The following is a 24,294-nucleotide window of genomic DNA, read 5'->3' on the forward strand; positions in this document are numbered from 1 at the left end:
GCGGGGGGGGGGGGGCCCTGGCATCTGGTGGGTGGAGGCCCGGGATGCTGCTCACCAACCTACAGTGCCCAGGACAGCCTTGCAACAGAGAAGGTTCCAGCCCAGAATATCACTAGTGCCGAAGCAGAGAAACCCTGCTTATACAGTATAATTTCATTCACTCAAATCTTCCATTTCCCAGGCTTTGTTTTTCTTTTTTTTTTTGGCCAGGTCCCGCAGCATGAGGGATCTTAATCCCCCGGCCGACCAGGGATCAAACCCAGGCCCCCTGCAGTGGAAGCGCGGAGTCTTAACCACTGGACCTCCAGGGCAGGCCCTTCCCAGTCATTTTAAAGAGTTCACCATTGTATAACATGCTGGAAGCTCTGCTTCATTATAATCCCTTAAATGTGGTACTGCTGGCACGTGGGAAGTATGATTCCCTGTATCTTCATAGACTATTTCAGAATTGATGCACAGGAAGCTGCAAAGGGTGGTTATCTCTGGGGAGCGGAACCCAGTGACTGGGACACAGAGAGGGAAGGGAAGTTTTCATAGACATGGAAGCACACTACATGGTAAAACAAACGAACAAACAAAAAACTGTCTCTGGGATACAGTGTTACACCAGAACCAACATTGTCTTCAAATGTTCTCAGACACCATCTTGAAGTATTACATAACAACCATATTACAGTATTATTGTCTGTGCTATTTGTCAAGCTTCTGCAAGCCTCGATTTTCCCTTCTAGAAAGTGGGGAGCAGTAGAGGTAGTAAAAGGATCCACCACCTGGGGGCGTTTTGAGGCTTAAGTGAGGGCTCTGGAAAGAGTAAGCACCGCTTTGCAGAGCCTTACTGGAGCCTGAGACGCAAGGAAAAATGTGTACCCCTATATCTGCTTATCAAAATACCTAGCATATTTTGAGCCGAGTGGAAAAAGTTATAAAGACTCACAATCTAACACACACACACCTATATATAAAGCCCCACGTGGCCCAGTTCATTTGCACACCATTGTCAACTCACATAAACCCACCCACGGGGAAAGCAGGGCATGTAACCCCTGGCCAGTTGGACATAATTATTCCCCTTACACAGTAATACAGGGTAAAATTGCACTGCTTCAATATGGTAGCCACTAGCCACAAGCTGCTATTCAAGTTTAAATTAATTTAAATTAATAAAATTTAAAATTCAGGGACTTCCCTGATGGTCCAGGGGGTAAGACTCTGCACTCCCAATGCGGGGACCCCAGGTTAAATCCCTGGTCGGGGAGCTGGGTCCCACATGTACGCCACACCTAAGACCTGGCACAGCCTAAATAAATTAAAAAAATTTTTTTAAATAAATAAAGTTCAGTTCCTTAGTCACATTAGCCACATGTCAAGTGCCTGATCGCCACATATGGCTAGTGGCTACTATATTTTAGTGCAGATATAAAACAATTCCATAATTGCAGATAGTTCTATTGGGCAGTGCTGCAAAGCGTTTCTTTTAAACTAATTCCATTGCAATAAAACAATTTGTGTTTATTACCCAGGGGATTCTGTCTGTAACTGCAGAGTAGGAAAAGCAATCTGGCCAGAGTGTCTGTTGGTGGGAAGGACGGAAAACCATAGATTCTAAAAGGCTGTGTGCCTCTCGCCACAGGTCCCAGACACGATGTTTCCAAACCAAAAGACGTGCAGCCTCTGCCTTTGGATGCAACCAAGGGCCTGCAAATCTTGCTCCAAAATGAGGCGGCAGTGTATGATCACTTGTTTCAAAGCAAAAATTGAGATGCGTGACAAGAAAATATTGTCAGTCTACTTAACAGAGACAGACAATAAATCTAAAAACAATGACTAACCCAGCAGTAACGAGTACTCCTGCCACCAAGAAACCAAGTCTCCCTGGAGAAATGACCATTTCCAGGTCACAAACATCTGGTCAAGCAGGGTAGTGTTACCGAACCAAACTTGGTCCCCTCGCCCATAGAGCAGCAAAACCAATGTACTGACACTGGCTTGTGGTGAAGGAAAGCGCAGCGTTTGTTTCAAGGCCAAGGAAGAACTGGCGGCTTAGCTCAAAAGATCCAAGCTCCCCAGTGGCTTTCAGGGAAGGGTTTTTAAAGACAGTGTGAGCGAGAGGGTGACAGGGTGTGTGATCAGCTAGCTCGTGCACAATTCTCTCATGGGTTGATGGTGAGGTAACAGGGTGATTTTAAAAATCAGGAATCTCGATCTCAACCTTCTGGTTCCAACTGGTCTGGGGTCTATGTGACCAGCATGCAATTAACTTCTTCCACCTGGTGGAGGTTTTAGTGCCTGCAGACAATTGAAGGGTACGGCCCAGGGTATTATCTGTAGCCCCTGAGGAAGAACCAAAGGCCCTTGACCTTGTTTTATGGCTAAACTGTTATTCTAAGTCTTACTTGAATATTTTTTGTTTCTGTTTATTTTTTTTCTTCTCTTATTAAATTTTTCTTTTTGGAACTCAGGGAAGGTCTAAGATGCTAAAGATTTTCTACACACAAGAGGTGGGCAGGGGACACAGGGCCTGGGCAAGTGTCTGTCCCTGGGAAAGCTCTGTAGGGTCCCGCTCCGTTTCAGTAGCAAGGAAGCCGTCTCAGACTCCTGAGGACATATAAAAAGGACCCAGCAGTCAACCAGCAGTCTGCCTCAGCTACAGAGGAGGGAATTTGAGCATTAATAAGGATAACCACTCCAGTGGATTAAAGCACACCAAACATATTTAAATTTGTGTTAATAACGATACTAAAAAAAAAAAAATCCATAAACAAATTGGTCACCACTGTAACAGTGCTGGGGAAACCATTATTTTCAAAACTGGTCAATAAAGAAAAAATTCAAGCATTTATCTTGCTTTTCCCATATAAACTGTACCACTGGATAACCAAATAGACTAGTAAGTTTCTCTTAATAAAAGCATTTCAAAGTAAATAATAATGTTTTAAAAATTGAGAGAACATCATCATTTTGCAACCCTTAGTGAATTAATGGATCTAGGTATTGATTATCAATAGTTGCAAACCCTATAAAAAGAAACATTATAAGCTACCTGATGGATGAAGATATGTCTTGCCACCCATCCCAGCCCCCAAAAAAGAAAGGAAAAAAACAAAAGGGAATCTGATCAAGCTTTTAGGTTCAACAACAGCTTTTTTCAGCATTTATTTTTAGGAAATAAAGTTCAGAGGAACATGTTAAGCTACACCCAGGGATACAATGAGCCAAGTCCAGGCTGTGGGAGATCAGAAAACACACAAATTACAAAGGTGTGTGTGTGGTAGGGGGCGTGGGTCCTGTGAATTAAAAACCGACACAGTGCTCGCTTCGGCAGCACATATACTAAAAAAATTGGAACGATACAGAGAAGATTAGCATGGCCCCTGCGCAAGGATGACACGCAAATTCGTGAAGCGTTCCATAAAAAAAAAAAAAAAAAACCGACACAACTGCGCTGAGATGGCACTGTGCACCTATGAAGATGACAATGATCAAAATGACAAATGTTGGCCAGGAAGTGGAGAAATTGAAGCCCTTGTACACTGCTGGTAGGAATATAAAATGGGCAGCTGCTTTGGAAATAGTCTGGCAGTTCTCCAAATGGTTAAACATAGAATTACCATATGATCTAGAAATTCTACTTTTATGTATAGACCCAAGAGAAATAAAGACCTGTGTCCACACAAAAACTTGTACACAAATGTACACAGCAACATTATCCCTATCAGCCAAAAAGTGGAAACAACCCAAATGGCCATCAACTGCCGAACAAATAAACACGATGTGGTCTATCTACACAAAGGAATATTACTCAGCAATAGAAAGGAGTGAAGTCCTGACACAGGCTACAATGTGGACGAGCCCAGAAGACATGATGCTGAGCGAACAAAGCCAGCACACATAGCATGTGATTCTATTTCCAGGAAACGTCCACGATAGGCAAATCCACAGAGAGAGAAAGATTGGCAGTTACCGGGGGTGGGGGGGGGAGGCGGAGAAATGGGGTGACGGTTAACCGGCACAGGGTTTCTTTTTGGGGTGAGGAAAAAGTTTTACAATTGATTGTAGCATCTGCACTACGAACATACTAAACTCCGAATATACTAAAAACTGATGAATTACATGCTTTAAAAGGGTGAATTGTATGGTATGTGAATTCTATCTCAAGAAAGCTCCCCCTCCCCCCAAAACACCACAGACTTAAAAAAAAAAATCCCAATAAACAGATATTTAGATTCTGTTCAGTTAAAAAAAAAAAAAAAGGAATGATCTTGAGGCAAGTGAAAAGGTGAACCATGGATGATGAATGCCATTGAGGAGTTATTAAATGTTATGATGTGATAAGGATACTGTGTGTGTCTTTCTCTCTTAGCCATATGTACTGAAATGTTTCCAGCTCAACCAGAAAGGTGTATGGTATTTGCTTCAGAACTCGGGAAGGTGGGGCGGGCGGAGGTGTAGACCAAACAAGATGGGCCAAGAGTGATCCATGTTGAAGGGGTAGGGGAGAGGGCTGCATGTGTCTTCATTGTACTATTCTATTTTCATACCTCTATTTTTTATGTTGAATACAATTATATACATTTTAATATATTTAAGTCTCTAATTACATTTTTTTTTAATCACACACATTTCCATTCTGTTCTTAAGGCAGGTTAGTTTAATTTTGTAGAAGAAATGCTTTCAAACAATACAAATGACACAATTAGAACAGTGATAAAAACAGAGATGAATACTGATTATAACTTATTCCCACAACAGAAGGTTACTTATTTCGGTGGTGACAATTACGTGACCAGATGAAGTGAAGACCGAATTCCCTTTTACTCATCACACTGATTCTAAAGGACCCTGGTGGCAGACTTCGGATTGTCCAAGGCACGATTACGGGCAAACTTAAACATAAGAAAATACGCCTTAAGACGACTGGACTTCACTTTTCGGACATGTGGGATATTTTCCAGGGGGTGACAGTCTTAACTAGTGGGAAGCTGCACAATCGATCACGAAAGAGAAGCCAGTTAGGGTGCCTCGTGCCCTGCCTGCTGGCCTGGCCTCTGTCGCTGTCCACGTGCCACCTCCAGCACGGCCTGCGAGCAGCACGGACCCGTCACCTCCCCGTCCTTCATCAGCCTGGCTTTTCCTTCCTTTCTGACTATGGTCCCATTCAGGTGCAAAAGCAGACAGGAGGGAGGCGGAGAAGCACAGGGGAAAGGCGCAAAACACAGCGCTCCTTGAACTGACACCAAAGCTGGGGCTGCATTTGTTTCTGGTGGGGCAAAGGAGGGATTTCCTTTTTTTTTTTTTTTTTTATCTCTGGGATGGGGAAGCATTCCAAACAGAAACCTGTGTCTAGTGGGCAGTGACATTTGAAAACCCTTGCGGGCTTTCTGTATTGGCACAGTGGGTTTCCCCACGTTGCTACTTTGTAGGGGTTAGCAGGAAAGCTACCTCAACCTTTCCACCCACTTAGAGCTTCAACTGGCAGTGCCTAAACACAGGCCCGGCAACGCGGCCGGGGCTCTCCCACGTCTGGGGAGCCATGTACCTCAGACGCATATGACTTGCTCTCCACACACCCCCGAGTCCAGCGGCAGCCAACCCATCAATCTGAAGTTTCAACAGCTGGGGACAGAGAGGGCCTGCCACCAACCTGACCCGAGCAGCAACGCTGTCTCCTGGGGGTGTGTCACTTCTGGCAAGCACTCATGTGTTTTGTGTCTCTACCTCTGTTGTGGGTATATATGCAGAGAAATTAGCAAAAGAAAAAAGAGAAAAAACCGGGACTAGAGGCAGAAATACATAGCAAGAAGTGACAAGTGTGAAAAAGCACACAGTTTTCAGCCTTACCACCACAGACAACTTCACTGTCCGTGATAGGTCACATATCAATGAAATGCTTTTACAAAATTCATTTTTAATAAATGTGAAAAGGAAGGTGGGTTATACAAGGGAGTGCTTACAGACCAAGGAGAAGAGAGATGCTGCTGATTAAGGGGGGAGGGGCACTTTCAAGGGAGGGGCACAAAGACCCAGGAGGAGGGTTCCGTTTTCTCTTACATTTTGTGTGACTCACCTCGTTTACTCCTCTGAGGCCTCATGAAGGAGAGTGCATTTCATATATAATAAATACGTATTAGGCAAACTATAACATCTGGCATTTTAAAAGAATGGTATAGTTTTATTTCATAAAGAATTCCCCCCCCCCAAAAATTTTTTTCCTCATGAGCTAGTTCTAAGATTTCTTAAGAAACGTTGGCAAGACTCCAGCATGGGCGGGGGGCCTTCTGAGCGAAAGCACACGCTCTCCTGTGAGTGACTCGCCTGGTAGCTGTAGTTCCCACGGAAGCTGGCTTCCTCAAGAAAGCGCCTTCAAAGGTTATCGTGTCCATGTCGTGACTGCTCTATCCATCAGCGGATCCAGTGACTCAGTGAAAACACACCTTCCTTCTTCTATTTTCACTTTCCTGCAGGGCAGAGCAGCAGAGCAGAAGCTCCACCACTGCCCTCCTTGTCGGTCAGGATCAGATGGGGCGGACTGGAAAGGCAGGCGGGGCTGCCGAGGCCGGGTGAGGGTGGGCTGTGTGCCTGCCGGGGGCTCCGTGACCAGCCTCAGACCCGGGGTGGGCACGGAAAGGTGCACGGAAACCAGGGGCTATGGGTGCCCAGCCCGCGCGGGAGACCAAGCTCCGCAAAGCGCACCCCGCACTGACTTAGGACTGAGCCCCTAAGGTGGCATCTTAACAGAACATAAAGGGTGCGAAAGTGTACACTATACATGATAAATGCACACAGGAGAAACGGGACGAGTGACGAGTTCAGCACATAGTGTTTGCATTTCCGATGTCAGAACACAAAACCGGCCCCAAAGATCCATTCTACCACATGGCAAATACTGAAGAACCAAGTTTCAGTCTTAAAATACATCTTAAAGTCAGTATTCTCCTTCAAGGAGGAAGAAAAGAACCATGAATAAATGACAATAGAGTGAATTTGCCTGAGTTTCTGTCTTCCACCCTTCAAGTCAAAGAAAACAGCATGGAAACTGTCGAATCTTCACACAACAGCTACTCTTTTATAAAATAACCTGTTTGAGATGTTAATTTAACAACAAGGAAAAGCCAAGCCCTGCTCCTGTCACTATCAAAAAATACATATTTATAGACTTTCGAAAAAAAAATTGTATATTAATAACTTTGCACACATATTTGAAAGACAATTTTAGCTAGACAATTTTAGAACTTCGCAGAAATAAAATAGGCAGATAAATACTCCAGCAAACATCATCAACAGGCAGCAGGGGTATGTTAGCCCGTGGTCTCGTGAAAAATGTTATCTTCTCCCTGGGTGGGCATGGAGAAAATTATGTTAGAAGGTGATATGCAGACACTGAAAGCTGGCAGGAAGCTCTCATATCAATGATGGCTTTCCTTGTTCAAAGAACAATCAGAATTTGAATTTCCATAATATATGTTCGTATACAAATTTTCAAAATTTTAATAGAAGTTATGATACTCCTAGGAGGGCAGGGACTTACCTCCAGTGGCTGGAAGAGTGCCTGCTACATAGTAAGTGTTCATTCTTGTTCTATCAACAAATGAATACATTTTAAAAATGTATCAATATATGAATTCTAAATCAAAACTGAAGAAAGTGCTTATAATATCTTGTGTTATTTATGATAAGGACATAAAAATTACAGGTATAGACAAAAACAAAGCTAAAAGTCAGGCACAAAGTAGTATGGATAGAACTGTGTTAACTGCGGCTGTATAAAAGAACAAAACCATGCAAAACTAATTTATGTCATTAGAATTCAACACAGTGTTTAAGGAAATTTGCAGAGTAATCTGGAAATGCTGATAATGTTTTGATTTCTGTCATGTTCAGTTTATGAGAACTCACTGAACTATCTTCGTAAGAAAAGAACATTTTCCTGAATATAGAGTATGCTTCACTCTAAATTTTAAAAAGCAAAGATAACACATACTGTACATATGTAAATTGCTGTTATTTATGATCATAAACATAAAAGATGTTACAAGAGCCGGTAAGTGAATTATGTTTATTAGATGAAATCAGTCATGAAAAAAATAACAGGTTAGGTAGTAACATGTGGTATGTTAATTCTTAATAAGCTGAATGCAAAATTAAACAAAAATGATCATACCTGGCCTTAATTAAAGCTCCACAGAAAATAAATCAGGAGAAAAATCGCACAATGCTAACAGCAGTGGGGATTCCAGCTTTGTTCTCGACTTCCTTGTGGGTCTCTCTCAATACTTACTTTACTCTTCATAATGACAAAGGTATGACAGTAAAAATCAAGCGCGAGAGTGAGGCCTGGGCTTCTCCCCACCTGAACGCCTGCACCCAGCTGGATGGGTTCTTTGAGGTTCCGCCCGCGCAGCTGGCACACCCCTTTGGAGGCCTTCTTCAGCGTCTTCTCAGCTGCCTGTTCTTGAATGCAAGTCAAGTTTGGTCTGTCTCGTCTGGAACAGCAACGCGGGGTGAACCAGACGGGTTTGCTTCCAGTTTTAAGGAAGAGCGATGGAAGCCCCTGCCAGCTCCGGGCACCGGGAGGAGAGAAAGGCCCGGCCGCCTGCCCCCTCCCCGCGTTGGCGGGCCGGGGCCTCACCTGCCTCTCGGCCTCCCGCAGCAGGCTCCGGAAGCGCTCGTCGCGCAGCAGCCAGGCCGGGGGCTCGGCGTGGCCGCGGAGCTGGGCGTCCTCCAGGCGCTGGCGCAGCTCGCGCAGGTCGCACAGCTCCTCGGTCAGCTGCCGCTGCCGCGTCCGCGACGCCTGGAGGTCCAGCTCCAGGTCCAGGGACGTGCGCGCCGCCAGCGCCGCCACGGAGGACCTGCAGGGCTGCGAGACCGCGGCCGTGAGCGCCTCCACCCCGCCCGCGCCCTTCCCGCGGCTTCTTCCCCGAGTGACCGACCCCACTGGAGAGAGACAGCCGCAGCGTGGCCCGACGCCAACACAACACGGATGTGGGCCACACGGGTTCAAACCTCCACTCCGGTAACGAGCCAGTGACAGCAAGCTGTCCGCTGTAATGACGACCTAGGCTTTGGCTAAAGCGCAGAGAAACAGACCCTCTCACACGGGGCAGGAGGGCGTCATCTTTCTCAAGTGCTACTTGACACTATAAGCAAGAGCCACAAAATGTTGTGTTTTCTTTGGTTCTGAAATTTCATGTGACTTGCACCTGAAAGGCACAGCTGATGATGTGCAAAAGCTTTATGACAGAAAAATTCTAAATACCTGACAAGAGAAAAGTGATCAAATACATTATAAGGCCCGCAGAAAACGCAGCTACTGTAGAAAGATGAAAAATAGACCGACATGGCAAAATCTTAATGGCCTACTGTATAACGGGAAAAAAGCATGTTATAAACCACGTTGAGGGCTTTCTGGTTAAACACACACAAGCTGTCAAAAACGTTCCTCCCCAGGGAATTCCCTGGTAGTCCGATGGTTAGGACTCCCCGCTTCCAATGCTGGGCTGCAAATTCAATCCCTGGTCAGAGAACTACAACTGCAAGCCGCGCAGCGAGGCCGAACATCAACAACAACAACAACAAAAAACGCTCCTCCCCACACACGCCTGAAGTAAGCAAGTCTCCTGTTTTCAAGAAAGCTCTAAGACGACAGTAGAATTTTGTACACGGAGCTGAGAGCAGTACTTCCCACGCCACGGCTAACAACGCTGGGGAAGGCAGTTAGTGCAACAAAATCACAAATCCACGAGCGTTGTTGGGAGGACTGAATAACTGTGTGCGTTTTACACACCCATAACGCTATTTTGCACATATACAGAAGTTAAATGCAAATCTAAGTGACTTAATAAACACAAACTCATTTAAAAGCTCTCCTGAATTCATAGTAGGATAGTAGGTTCCCAACCACGGGTGACTTGGGCCCTCCGGGGACATTTTTGGTCGTCACAACTGGGGGAGGGGGTGGTACCGGCAACTAGTGGGTCAAGGCCAGGGATGCAGCTCAACAGCCCACAGTGCACAGGACAGCCCCCAACAAAGACAGACCTAGGCCAAAATGCCAACAGCATGGCTGCTGAGAAATACTTTCGTTGCTGAGTTATGTATTTTCTTATCACTCTCAGTCAGCGGCTACTCTAAATACAACCACCACAAGGAGATCTGGGAATTTCTTTTTCTTTCAAAGAATTCTTGCCCGGGAAAGTCAGGGAACCACTACCTTACAAATTAAAAGGAGCAAAACTGTGTACACTGGCGTGACGTGGAGAAAAAATCCGGTGTATATAAAGGAAAACTGTAGAACAGTCCCATGTAGGAGAATGCGCCACGGTGAAAGACCCAAATTTTCTAAACTGTATATACTCCCTTGTCAAAAAAGAAAGAAGAATCTCTTATACAGAATGGCTGTTTATTAATTTATTATATTTTAAAATGTAAAGATCATGTATTATCTTAGATTACGACATTATCTTAGGAAATTAACAAATACTGGTAACATTGACATTATATACACTTTTAAAAATTATATCTAAGTAAACAAGGAAATAAACATATTACCTTTCAATTAATCTTACCTAAAATATTACCCCTTCAGGTTTGTGGAAATAACTCCCAGCGTACATACAGACGGCAGATTAGTCTACGTGGCACATACCTGCTTATAGCGAAGGGTTCGTCTTTCCAAAGTGTTTCGGACAAGGGGGGACTTGCGGGCCAGCATTGAACTGTCGCTGTCACTACGATAAAGCTACACCAAATGACGGCGGTTCAGAAACACTTCCTCAAGAGTTCAACATTCATTCTCTGTGTACTCTGAACTGGATTATTTTGGTTCTCGTGCAGGTACTCAAACAGTTATGACGTTTAGAGCTTTTACCAAGACTTCGGGTTTCGCGTACAAGAAAACCCCACACAAGAGTTTCAGGCCAAACAAAGACAAACCAAATAAGCAGACCAACCCCCGGCCCCACCCCTGCTTCAGGTCCATCAACCGAACCAGCTGAGGTTTTCCAGGCTAATCGCGCAACACAATTTCGGTCCTATCAATGCCAACTGCCACTTGGTACGGTGTGACGCTCATGAAAACCCGCACTCTCCTCAGCGCTTTTCACTTTTTATCAGTCATTCTCATTTGCTGTGTTTCTAGCTTTGGCAAGAGCTGGGAAGAGTGGCGTTCCAGATAAGAGCCTCGTTCCTGGCAGGAGGACAAGACCACACCACTAACACCCACCCTGCCCGTCAAGGGAAAAGGCCTGTCTTTAAAAAGAAAAATAAATAATGCCGACTTCACGGGAGCCGAGACGTTACGTATTTCATTTGGCGGCAGGTGTTCATTTCAGGAACAACATGTATCTGTGTGAAAGCAAAGTCCTGGCCTTCACGGCCTTACTTTCCATGCCAGTGAGCCCCAGATAGCAGGAAATGTTGCAGCACTGCACTTACGTGCCTCCCAGTCATCACAAACATATATAAAAACAGAGGCCTCTAGAAGCATCGCCGGTCAGTGCGTGTGCCTTTGTGCTGGGCGCAAAGCACAGTGCAGGGGCTGGAGGCCTGTCTCTGGGGAGGTGAAGGGCTTCCTCCTTCACCGCCCCGTCCTCCTCAGCAAGCAGGCAGGAGGCTGCTCCACAGGGGTTCGGCAGGAGTCTAGGATAAGGAAGGATGGCCTTCGATCAGGCACCTCCAGCCGCGTGATGAAGCATCAGGCCCCACAGGGCCGCAGCCTGATGGGGCGGGAGTGCCCCGCCTGACCCTGGGCTGCCCGGGGCAGCGCGACCGGGACACCTCACTGCGTGGGGAGAGGAGCTGCAGGCCTCGCAAACGTGGCCACCCGGGCCCCAGCCCCTGTTGCTCCCTCCTGTGAGTAAAGGATTCCCTGCCCAAGAAAGATGGGCTCCCTGCTCAGCTCCTGGGCAGTGACCTGTAAGTCCCTAGAACGTTCTAAGTGTCTCTGTTTACCTGGGGACCTTGGCCCGGCCGCACAGTCTCTGCTGACAATGTGAGGGGGGCCCTGGGCCACCAGCTTGACCCTGGAGGGGCTGCAGACGAAGGTCAGCCACGCCGGCCACCAGCTGTGCCCCGTGACCACCCCTACAAAACGCCTGGGCACCAAGCCTCGGGTGAGCGTCCCTGGTCGGCTGTGCTCCGGGCACGCTGCCACTGCTCCGGGAAGTGAGAGCTGCCGCACAACTCCGCTGCGGGAGAAGGGTTGGAAGCTCCGCCACGTCTCTCCGGAGCGCTGCCCGACGCCTCTTCCCTCTGCACGTCCGTCTGCACCCCTTCCCTCTGCGCGTCGGTCTGCACCCCTTCCCTGCGGCGCACCATCATCGTGGATACGACGGCTTTTCTGAGTTCCGTGAGTCCTAGCCAATTTCTGAGCCTTAGGGTGGGCCTGGAGACCCCTCAGTGTCTCCCACGGAGGCCTGAGGGTCTGCCTCTCTCATATGATCAAACTCTGGCTTTGCCCTAATGCAGCGGCCCCTTGGTAGCCCTTTCAAGGGAAGATGCTTTCTCCAACGAGCCCCAGTCAGAGGAGCGGGAGGGTCAAAGCTCTGCTCGAGCCAAACGGCGCCCCAGTCTGCTGCGTCGTGAGCACTTATCCTCAACAGCGCCTCGTCTCTGCTAGTCTGTGCCGTCACTGTCACACGGCCACGGCCGGCCAACCTCCAACCTGCTGTCCTGTCTCCACGGACCACAGCAGGTGGGGTCTCCCCCTCCACCTGTCTCAGAGTTCTCAACCCTGCGTGCAGATGAGGATCTGCCGGGAGCTCCAACCCTCTGCTGCCCAGCCCCACCCGCGACCGATGAAGAATCCTTCCAGGCAGGTGGCAAAGGACTCCCGACTTACTCTGCAAACGTACTGGCTTCGCGCTCCGGGCGAAAAAGTCTGGGAACGGACAACGGGGCTGCTCCGCGTGAAGGGCGAGCCGCGGGCCCTGCGGCCGGGCCTCCCCTTCGGCAGACTCGCCACCTCTTCCGGGAAGAGATCTTCTGTGTTGGTTTCCTTATCAACCTAGATAGTAATTTATTGTTTACCACGACTCTTTCTAGAACACAAGCATTAAATTAGTGGAGTCACCAAACAACCTTGCCATTGCCACTGGAGCTCTAACTGGCATTTCACATTTAATGAGTCTAAACGTGAATTTCTGTACTCTACCAAAAGTTTTTCATTTGTTCACGCAAAAAAATCTTAGTGTCATCCTGGACTCCTGTCTTTCTCTCACACTCCATTATCTAGACCAAGAGAAACTGCGTTGGCACAATTTTCAGAATTACAAGTATTTTGCACATGCGTGAACCTAGAGCATGTTAGGCTTAGTGAAATAAGTCACACAGAGGAAGACAAATGCTGTACGGATTCACCTATATGTGGAATCTAAAAACACAACATAACTGAACAAACCTAACAAAACAGCAGCAGAGTCATAAATCCAGAGAACAAACAGGGGATTGTCAGACGGGAGACAGGTGATGGGAGGAAAGAAATAGGTGAGGGAGATTAAGAGGTACAAACTTACAATCACAAAACAAATGAATCACAGGTATGAATATACAGGGTGGGGAACGGAGCCAATACCTGCACACTATCTTTGTGTCGTGACAGATGTTAACTCGACTTACTGTGGAGATCACTCTGACATGTACAGAAGTACGTTGCATAACAGGGACTAACAAAGTGTTGTAGGTCAGTTATATTTCAAAAACCAACAAGCTCACTGAAAACAGACAAGATCTGTGGTTACCAGAGGTGGGGACTGGGGGAGGGGGAATTCAATGAAGGCAGTCAAAAGGTACAAACTTCCAGTTACAAGATAAACAACTACTAAGCATGTATGTACAGCATGATAAATAGAATGAACACTGCTGTATGTTATATATGAAAGTGGTCAAGAGAGTAAATTCTAAGAGTTTTCATTACAGGAAAAATATTTTTTTCTATTTCTGTAATTTTGTATCTATGTGAGATGATGGATGGTCACTAAACTTACTCTGGTATCATTCTAACATGTATGTAAGTCCAACTATTATGATGTATACTTTAAACCTACGCAGTGTTTATGTCAATTATATCTCAATAAAGTGAAGAGAGAAAAAATCAGGCGTTTTTTGACCCCTTGTCACCAACCCTTCATCCAAGTCACCATCATCTCCTACTCAGCACATTAGTGCTATACACTTCTCATTGCCCTGCCTGATTCCATGCCTACCCTCCCCTTGAGTCAATTCTTAGTGCAATTATGGAGATCCCCGTAAAACTGAAGTACAATCACGTCACCCCTGGGCTCAAAACTACTCCTCAATTTCCTACCCCTTTCAGAAAAAAAACAAGAGTCCTGAGTGGACCCTACATAATTTGGCCCCTTCACTAACTCTGCTCTCAGCTGTGACAACTGCTTCTGCTCATCGCCCCAGCCCATGCTCCTTGCTATTCTCTGACCATATTAGGCCTTCCACCTCAGTGCCTCAGTGCCTCATGCTCTTCCCCAGCTCCTGCACTTCCTTCCTTAAGGTCTCTACTCAAAATTCACCTTCTCAGAGATGCCTCAAAATGACCACCATTCCTAAAAATCTAAACCCTCATGATATTATTTGTTCGTTAGCCTCTCTGTTAAAATGCTTTCTTAAAACCGGGTGATTTTGCGAAAATGGTGAACTAGGAGGCTCTAAGTCCTGGTTTCTTCATGGAAACATCAAAAAGCACTCAACTATACCTCAAAACAAAACAAAACCATACACTGCTGAATAGACCCACAGGAGCTCTGCAAACAATCGCAGTCTTTAGTAAGCAAATGAATGAAGAAAAATGATAAAATATTCAAAGTGAAAAAATATTCAAGTGGTAGGAAAGTTTACAGCATTTCATTTTTTACTAACCCTTGACCATGGTCTTTTAACTTAGAGGAGACAGCAGCCTACTTCCCAATTCCCTCCCTTAAACTAGAAAAAGTAGGGTAGACCTTACTTGTAACATTTTTACATGTTAGGGAGCTAAAGGTTTGGACTAGTTTTGCCTCACTTGAATCTCAGGTGCAGGAGATGCAGCATGGCCCATCTTAGTCATAGAAAAGGATCAGAAGCAGCAGGCGGGACTCCTGAAAGCTGCTGCTGGACTGACCTACTGGTATAAACATACAATAGACCACAAAAAGCCCTACAATAAGCTGGGTACACACAATCTGGAAAATTGAGCCTTCAAAAATTGAGCTATTTATATAGGGGAATTGAGGAAGCAGAAAGCGGGGTCAGGCAACACACGCTGAAGGAAAGACTCAACACACACTGACGGAAAAAACTGGGGAGGTCATAAGCTTTCACTTCAAGGTGATGTCAAGGCTCACAGTCTGCAAAATCTGGGAAAAGTCCCTGTTTTTTCAAATGTGCAATTTTCAACAACAACCAAAAAAAATCACAAGGCATAGAAAGAAACATGGAAAGATGGCCCATTCAAAGGAAGCAAATAAAGCAACAGAAATCATCTCAAAGCAAGCACAGACAACAAACCTACAATTTCAAATAATTGTATTAGGTATGTCCAAAGAGCAAAAGGAAAAAAACATGGACAAAAAATAAGGAAATCAGGAAACAATATATGAATAAAATAATAATGATGATAATGAGTAAAAGATATAAATTACTTGTTAAAAAAGCAAAGCTGGAGGTGAAAAAAATAAAACAAGTGAAAGAAAAAATTCACTAAAGAGGTAAAATGACATATTTAACTAGATATAAAAACAAGAGGCAAACTGGAAGACAGGACAACTGAAAAGAAGGAATCCAGCAAACAAAGAAAAAGGACTGAAGGAAAGTGAACACGGCCCATAGGATCTATAGGACACTGTGTCAGTGGACCATTATGGGATCCTTATAAGGAGAAAAGAGAAAGTAGTAGAAAGATTTTTTTGAAGATATAGGAAGACTTTCCACATTTGACAAAATAGACATATAAATACAAGAAGCTTCACAACTACAAGTAGGATAAACTCAGGGTGACCCACAACAAGACACATTAGTATCAAACTGAACAAAGATAATGATGTAACACAGAAAGCAGCAAGAGAGAAATTCCTGGACACATTTAAGGAAACCACAGTAAGATGATAAGGAGAAGTGTGGAGGACACAGGCAATTAGAAAAGTTGTCTGAGGACGTTTCTTTCCTAGGACTGGGCTTGCTTTGATTCCTCTTACCAGTATATACAGCTGCCTTTAAACGTCTTAATATAACTAAATTCTCACCCTGGTTCTTTTCTGGACCGTATTTTCTGTTATATTCATCTGCCTATAACCTCTTATTCCTGGCTGACAGCAGGACTGCAGACCCCCTGCGGCTCTAACATACTGTGGCACCAGCCCTGATATATGTGGCCTCAAAGCTGATATCCAAACTATACCATTAGTGGTGTGAGTCTGGCAAGACAAGAACCAGCCCTTACGGTAGTCCCCAGGTAAGGCAGAACACTGTAAGCAGGTTCCACTCATTACCTTTGCCTGAGAGAAGAAATGAGAATTGGCATTTTCTTCCCAAACACGCTGTGCTACATTGGAAAGGGTCTGGGATAAAGGTGAGCAAAATGGCATGAAATTTCCTTCTGTTTTGAATGCAGCTTTTCTTGATTAGACATGTACTTGGTTCTTAACTCATTTCTAAAGTTCTTATAAACTATTTTGACCTGTATATTATATATTTGATGTTTCCATGGGGGAAGAGAGCCTAGAGTTTCCTCGTCTGCCATCTTGTTGATTTCTCACTCTGAGGATTATTATCAGTGGCTCTGGTACACGACTGAAGTGAAGTTGGTGTCAATTCAAATTAGGTTGTTGTAACTTTAGGATCCTACATGTAATCCCCATGATAACCACACACACAAAAAAACCTATCACATATACATACAGGGAAATGAGAAGGGATACGAAACATGTCAAACAACCAAAAAATCAACTAAATGTAAAAGAAAGAGGAAATGGAGGAAACGATGGGCAAAACAACCTGTAAGATACAGAGAAAACAAGTAACAACACAGCAACAGAAAGCATCCTTGTAAGAAATTACTTTAAATGTAAAGAGACTAAACTCCCCAAAGACATGCACTGACAGAACAGATAACACAAAAGCCAAGAACATATTGTTCAGGAGACCCATTTTTGATCTAAAGACACAGATAGCTTGAAAGTAAAAGAAAAAATATTCTGTGGAAATAGTAACCAGAAGAGAGAAGGGAGATATACAAGCCAAAAACCATTACAAAATGCAAAGATTGATATATATGTCAATTTAATATTGACATATTGATGAAAAGTCTATTGATAAAAATGTCAATTCCTCAGAAAAATTTAACAATTATAAATACATTTGAACCAAACGTAAGAGCTCTATAGTATGTGAAGCAAACATTAATATGAGGTTTGCTATGGATTTTCAATACATGGACTTTAACATGTTGAGGGATTTTATTTCTACTTAAGTCCTTGAGTGTTTTGACAATGACGGTGGTCAAATCATTTTTTCTTCAGGTGTTAGTTTGCCACAGCTGCTCTTAAAAAGCAGCACAGTGTCTGCTCTTACATTTTGGGGTAGATTGCCTCTTTCCTCTTCATTTATTTGGTCTTGTAGGTTTTTACCCTGCTCCTTCATCTGTGCCGTATTTTTTTGCCTTCTCTCTTTTTTTTTAATGAGTGGGATTGTGTTCCTGTCTTACTGGTTGTTTGGCCTGAGGCTTCCAACACTGGAGTTTGTAGGCTATCGGGTAAAGCTGTCTTGGTGCTGAGATGAGGAACTCCATGAGACCTCACTCTGATGAATATTCCCTGGGATCTGAGGTTCTCTGTTGGCAGGAATGTAAATTGATACAACCACTATGGAGAACAATACGCAGGTTCCTTAAAAAACTAAAAATAGAACCACCATACAACCCAACAATCCCACCACTGGGCATATACCGTGAGAAAACCCTAATTCAAAAAGAGGCATAAAAAAAAAAAAAACAACAAAAAGAGGCATGTACCACAATGTTCACTGCAGCTCTGTTTACAATAGCCAGCACACGGAAACAACCTAAGTGTCCACTGACAGACGAAGGGATAAAGCAGGTGTGGCACATATATAGAGTGAAATATTCCTCAGCCATAAAAAGAAACGAAATTGAGTTACTTGTAGTGAGGTGGATGGACCTAGAGTCTGTCATACAAAGTAAAGTAAGTCAGAAAGAGAAAAACAAATACCTGTATGCTAACACATATATATGGAATCTAAAAAAAAAGGCTCTGAAGAACCTAGGGGCAGGACAGGAATAAAGACACAGACGCAGAGGATGGACTTGAGGACATGGGGAGGGGGAAGGGTGAGCTGGGACAAAGTGAGAGAGAGGCATGGACTTATATATACACTACCAAATGCAAAACAGATAGCTAGTGGGAAGCAGTCGCATAGCACAGGGAGATCAGCTCCCTGCTTTGTGACCACCTAGAAGGGTGGAGTAGAAAGGGTGGGAGGGAGACGCAAGAGGGAGGGGATATGCGGATGTATGCACACATATAGCTGATTCACTTTGTTATACAGCAGAAGCTAACACAACAATGTAAAGCAATTATACTCCAATAAAGATCTATTAAAAAAATACCACAGACTAGGGAGATTAAACAACAGAAAAGTATTTTTTCACAATTATGCAACTCAAGTCCTAGGTCAGGAGGGTTGTCAGCAGGGTTGATTTCTATTTTATTTATGTCTGGTTTAATCATTATTTCCTTCCTTGTGTTAGTTGTCATTTATTTGCTCCTCTTTTCTAGTTCTTTAAGTTGTAAGGTTTTGGTTTGTTGATTTGAGATATTTCTTCCTTTGTAAGGTAGGAGTTTATAGCCATTAATTTCCGTCTTAGTAGAGAGGAGGAAAACTTCCCACAACGTGGCAATGATGTTCTAGATATGACACCAAAAGCACCGGCCACAAAAGTAAAAAGGGCACAATCAACAGACCTCAAAGACAACCCACTGAATGGGAGAAAATATACCCAAATCTGGTATCCAGTAAAGAATTAATATCCAAAGTACCTGAAGAACTCCTACAAGTCAAAAACAAACAAATCTGATTTTAAAACTGGCAAAGAACTTAAAGAAGATATACAAATAGCCGTTAAGCTACATGAAAATATGATCACACTATGAATCCCTAGGGAAATAAAAAGCAAATCCACAACAAATACTACTTTACATCCATTAGGATAATTATTGTGACAGAAGCAGAAAACAACAAGTTTTGGCAAAGACTGGGAGAAAATGGAACTTCAAGTGCACTGCTCACAGGAATGCAAAATTGTGCAGCCACTGTAGAAGAAAATATGATGGATTCTTAAAACATTTACTGTTGAATTACCATATGATGACCCATTTTTAACTCTAGGTATATACCCAAAAGAAATGAAAGCAGGGACTGAAACAGATATTTGTATAACAATTTTCTACCAACATTATTCATCATAGCCAAAAGATGGATGCAACTCAAGTGTACATCGACAGATGAATGTATAAACAAAATGTGTTACATATGTACAGAGGAATATTGTTCAGCCTTAAAAAGAAAGGAAATTCTGATGCAACCAACATGGATGAACGCTGAAGACATATGCTAAGTGAAATAATTCAGACACAAAATGATAAATATTGTATGACCGCATTTATAGCAGGTAGCCAAACTAGGCAATCTCATAGAAACAGAAAGTGGAACAGTGTTTACTAAGACCTGGTTTGGGAAGAACTGGGAGTTACTATTCAATGGGTACAGAGTTTCAGTTTGAGATGACGGAAAAGTTCTGGAAGTGTAATGGCAATGACTGTACAACATTATGAACATACTTAATGCCACTAAATTATACACCTGAAAGGGTTAAATAGGTAAATTTTATATTTGCCACAATAAAAAACTTAATAAAGCTTTAAAAGCGCAAAAGAATCAGTATTATACTTTACTGATTTATTTCGTCTCTTGCATGCATGCTCTTGAAAGCAGGGCTGTTTCTTTTCTGTGCTGTTGCATGTGCAATCGGTGGTACATAACAGGTGCTCAATAAATACTTGAGGAAAGAATAGATATGGAGAGTAGGTACTGGTATCTACAAAAATTAAAGAAAACTATATATTGTCCCTGCTATCAATAAATGTATCATCCATTGAGCAGATCAGTTACACACATTAAATACCTGAAGAATTCCAAAGAAACATGAAAACAATACGCAACAGTGTAGTATTGACTGTAATATGTCAATACTCACGGAATTCAGGATGAATTACTACCGGAAAATCATCAAGAAGAAAATCTGAGTAATGTGTGACATAAAAGGAAAAAGAACGCAGTCTGAAATGGCATAGAGTGGGCACAAAACAAATGTAAAAATTCAGGAGAAAACTTTAAAGTGGCACCAAGAAGACTAGGGGGTTGGGGGAAGCCATAAAAAGCCTATTAGATCTATTTAGCTAATAGCAGGTCTGCAAGTTAGGATAAAGTACCCAGGTTTGCACTGATGAGTCAGAAAAAAGATACAGCATCCTAAGCAAAGTGATGACCTAAGGGAAAGATGTTTAAGGGAATCAATCTGAGGCTGAAATGAAAAATAAACTAATGTGGGTGGAAAATAAAGGCAATTTATGCAAAAAGTTCCCATAATGATCCGTTAAAGATATACTGAAGCCTATGGATCCTCTCCCCAAGAAAAAAATCCATATACTTTGTTTGGCATATGATTATCAGGTTGAGGACCTCAGACCTAGGCTAAAGAACTGGCTGTGAAAAGAGAATGGCATGATTAAATCGAGGAGTTTACAATAAAGTAATGTAAAAAAAACTTAAAATCAGACACTTGTACTATGGATCCATTCACATAAATCAAATAGGACTAAAATTGACCGATATTTTGATTTTTAGATCTATAAACTGTTTGCTCTCTAGGGACATGGTTTCCTAGGACTGCTTCAGGATTTTTAGCAAAGACTGAAACTCACAACTTCATGTTTTCTTTTAAAAGCATAAAACTAGCATCAAAATAAATGACAGTGTTGGATTATGATACAGAGGACAGGAAAACAAAGCTGTGATTCCAAACTTATAACAAAAAATTTACTTTTAAAAATTAAGGGGGACGCTCTCCCCCCAAGACACTTATTAACTACAAGGGAAAAATATTAATTTTATTGTGGAGAAACGTTGACAGACATCATTTTAACAACATAAATAAAGCTGACTTTTTTAGCAGTATAGCAAATTCACAACATGTGTCTCCTGATAGTATACATATGACTCAACGTCACTTCTAGATATTTCTGCCAAAAACACAAACCTGAATCTAATGAGGAAAAGTCAGACAAAGCCACATGGAGGGACATCCCACAAAATAATGGGCCTGAATTTGTCAAACATGTTAAGGTCATAAAAGACAAAAATGTTCCAGAATAATGAAGATAAAGGGACTTGAGAGGTAAAAGCAAAGCATAAACCTTTATTGGAACCTTGACAAAATTTTTTTTCTTTTTCTTTAAACCATATTTGTGTTTCAATTGGTTAAATTTAAATATGTCTATAGATTTGAAAATAGTACTAATTAGTTAATTTTCTGATTTTGTTTACTATGGTAATGAGGCAGAATCATTGTTTTTAGGAAAATACACTGAAGAATTTGACTGGAAAAGGGTATGATATCTATAAGGTATTCTCAAATCAGAAAAGAAATTATATCATGTTAAGTAAATGGAACACTTGATTGTTAACTGGATCCCAAATAAACAACAAAAGAAACAAACCAAAATGCAACTAAATAATAAACAAATAGGACTTCAAAGGAAATACCTAACTTTTTAAAAATACTTATGAAGCTGTGGACTAAGGATGCCACCTGCCATATCAGTGAACAACAGCCATCAGCCACTACAGCTGCCCCCAATGCTGAGCCCTGAGGGAACTCAAGATAAAAACAGGAAGCCCACCATCAAGCCCTCAGCCACTACAGCCGCCCCCGATGGTGCACCCAGAGGGGACTCAGGATGGGAAAGAACATAATTCTGACCCTAGATAGCTAAGGTGCATATCAAAGGAATGCTTTCAGTGAGCCCAGACTCTTGTATCTTCCCCTATGTAGAAAAGTGCTGCATTCATTCACTTGAGATGTCCGGTTTTCTATAATTAACTTGCAGCAGTGGTGGAGGCAAGTCCTTGTACTGTGCAACCATCCCTATGCGGAAACCCACTCATTTTAACGAAAGCTTGCTCTGCTGGGAGCACGGATAAGTTCTGAGCATTGTGGTGGTTTTACACTACCAGAGGGAAAACCCAAGACACGTAAAAGGAGCTAAAACGACTTTAGGGCAAAATCCCGGAGGAGTTAGACTCACAAGCAGCACACTGGCCCACCCCACAATTTCACTAGAAAATTTTATCCCCAACAAATTCAACTTTAAAATGGGAAACAGATACTCTCAAACAGAGAAACATGGAGTGTCAGAAAGCCAGCCTCCACACTAACACTCTAGCCAGATTCACGTGCAATATGTATGGAGCTCACGCTTGCAAGGACCAACCGAATTAGGGCAATTACACTAAGAGATCTCAACCTTAAATGGCCCAATTGGGTCTGTTTTGACATTTGAAAACCGGGGGATTTTTTTTTGCATATGCAGCTAGAAAAAGATCAAACAGAAATGGAATGCTTATTCAATTGGTATTTAGAAGCGTCTAAAAGGGCAAATGATAAAGTAACTTCTTCGCAAAAAATCAACAAAAGGTTGCTCAAAATGATACTAGAATTTTTAAAAGCCACTAGCGTTAACCTTGTCTCTCACTCCGTTCCTTCTTTATATCCTCCTTTATCCGAACTGCCTAACCCAGACGCGCTCTCTCTCTCTTCCACCAACCCATTCTCCTGCTGCTTCCCCTTCCCCGGGAAAGGAAGACATAAAATCAGACGTACTCATAGCTCCCTTGAAGGAGAAACCTATTACAGGAAGAGGTGAACTGTACTCTGCGCTTACGTACACATCCTGGACCCGAGCAGAACTTAGTTTAGCTAAGGACTTTCTCGAATGTAGTCAAGATCCATTGGGATTTGCTAAGGAATTTGAGCTAATCGTCCAAACCTATGAGCTCAGGTTTTCCGATTTGTATCAAGTAATACAGCTATTAGTTTCTAAAAGTCAAACAAAGGAATAAGTAGAGAAAGCAGGATGGAGAGACCCCTTAACAAATTTTGATTTATACAGCCCACAGCCTCAAGGTGAATGCAAGGAGTTAGCTCACAAATTACTCAGAATTATCACAGAGCTTTTTCCAAAAACTGCCGACTGGTCAAAGATTCAGCAAGTAAACAAACACGAGATGAATCAATCCTGGATCACTATGAGAGGTTCAAGGAAACTTTTAAACAATATTACGGCATGACACCCGAATCATTCTTTAACCACCAAGATGATTCTTTGCTTAACTCCATCTTTTTAGAAGGTCTGGATGAGGAATCGGCTGCTCTAAACGACACGATTTAGGCATGTTAATCATTTAGACATGATTTGTCTGTATCACATACAAATGCCCTTGTCATGCTGGCTGACCAACTTTTCAAAAGTACTAAAAAGAAAAAGATGCCTCTATAAAAATTATGAACATTCAGTTGCAACAATTAAATAATCAATGTCAGTCTAAAGTTAACCCAACCCTATTCAATCCGCGACTGGTAAATTCTGAAATTTGCTTTTACTGAACAACACCGGGTCATTACTGGGGAAACTGCAAGACAAGAAAAGAGAGACCTAGAAGGGAAACCAGATACAGACTGTAATTTCAAGTTAAACAAGAGTAAGGCTGATCTGAGGGAACCTTCTCCTCTCTAACACCCTGGAAGAAATACAAATGATTATATGAGGAGAAAACAATTAAAGCAGTAATAGATACAGAAGCTACCTTTTACATTTTGAACCCTATCGAAATTAAAGGCTCTCTCTCTCTAACACCTCAGGACAGATGGTAGGGGTTTCTAATGCAAATATTAGGACGCTTAAATCATTACCTTTAGAATTATAATTAGGAGAACTTAAACAAAGGAGCTCCTTTTTCCTAGTAGAATATACCCCTATGAACCTGAAAGGTATAGATTTATTAGAAACTTATGATGCTCCTATTTCTTTTACTGTTAAGGAAGAAATGGTTTTAGCCCTAAAAGATTACTCAGATGTCTTCATCATATAATGTTTGTGACTGAGAGTGATGCTGAACAAGAAACTGCCAGGCTTAGTACCTGAAGAATTGGGGTCACTTGATCCTACTGACATAGGG

The 24,294-nt window shown here is 42.9% G+C and overlaps 1 protein-coding gene and 1 non-coding gene across 2 annotated transcripts in view; one reads left to right on the forward strand and one right to left on the reverse strand.

Annotated features, from left to right (window-relative positions):
• Positions 1-3,306: 3,306 nt before the first annotated feature.
• LOC137217918 (U6 spliceosomal RNA) lies at positions 3,307-3,416 on the forward strand. Its single transcript, XR_010940310.1, has one exon. It is a non-coding gene; the product is annotated as a U6 spliceosomal RNA (small nuclear RNA).
• Positions 3,417-5,277: 1,861 nt separating this feature from the next.
• Positions 5,278-24,294, reverse strand: part of LOC137217895 (protein WWC3-like) — a 33,105-nt gene continuing 14,088 nt past the window's right edge. The window contains 7 exon segments of the mRNA XM_067724894.1: positions 5,278-7,331; positions 7,526-7,575; positions 8,348-8,452; positions 8,454-8,480; positions 8,627-8,854; positions 10,643-10,735; positions 12,836-13,000. Coding sequence (XP_067580995.1) covers positions 7,214-7,331; positions 7,526-7,575; positions 8,348-8,452; positions 8,454-8,480; positions 8,627-8,854; positions 10,643-10,735; positions 12,836-13,000 — 786 coding nt within the window. The 3' untranslated portion in view covers positions 5,278-7,213.

Source organism: Pseudorca crassidens, chromosome Y (genome assembly GCF_039906515.1).
Source record: "Pseudorca crassidens isolate mPseCra1 chromosome Y, mPseCra1.hap1, whole genome shotgun sequence".
In the NCBI taxonomy this organism is placed as follows: Eukaryota; Metazoa; Chordata; class Mammalia; order Artiodactyla; family Delphinidae; genus Pseudorca; species Pseudorca crassidens.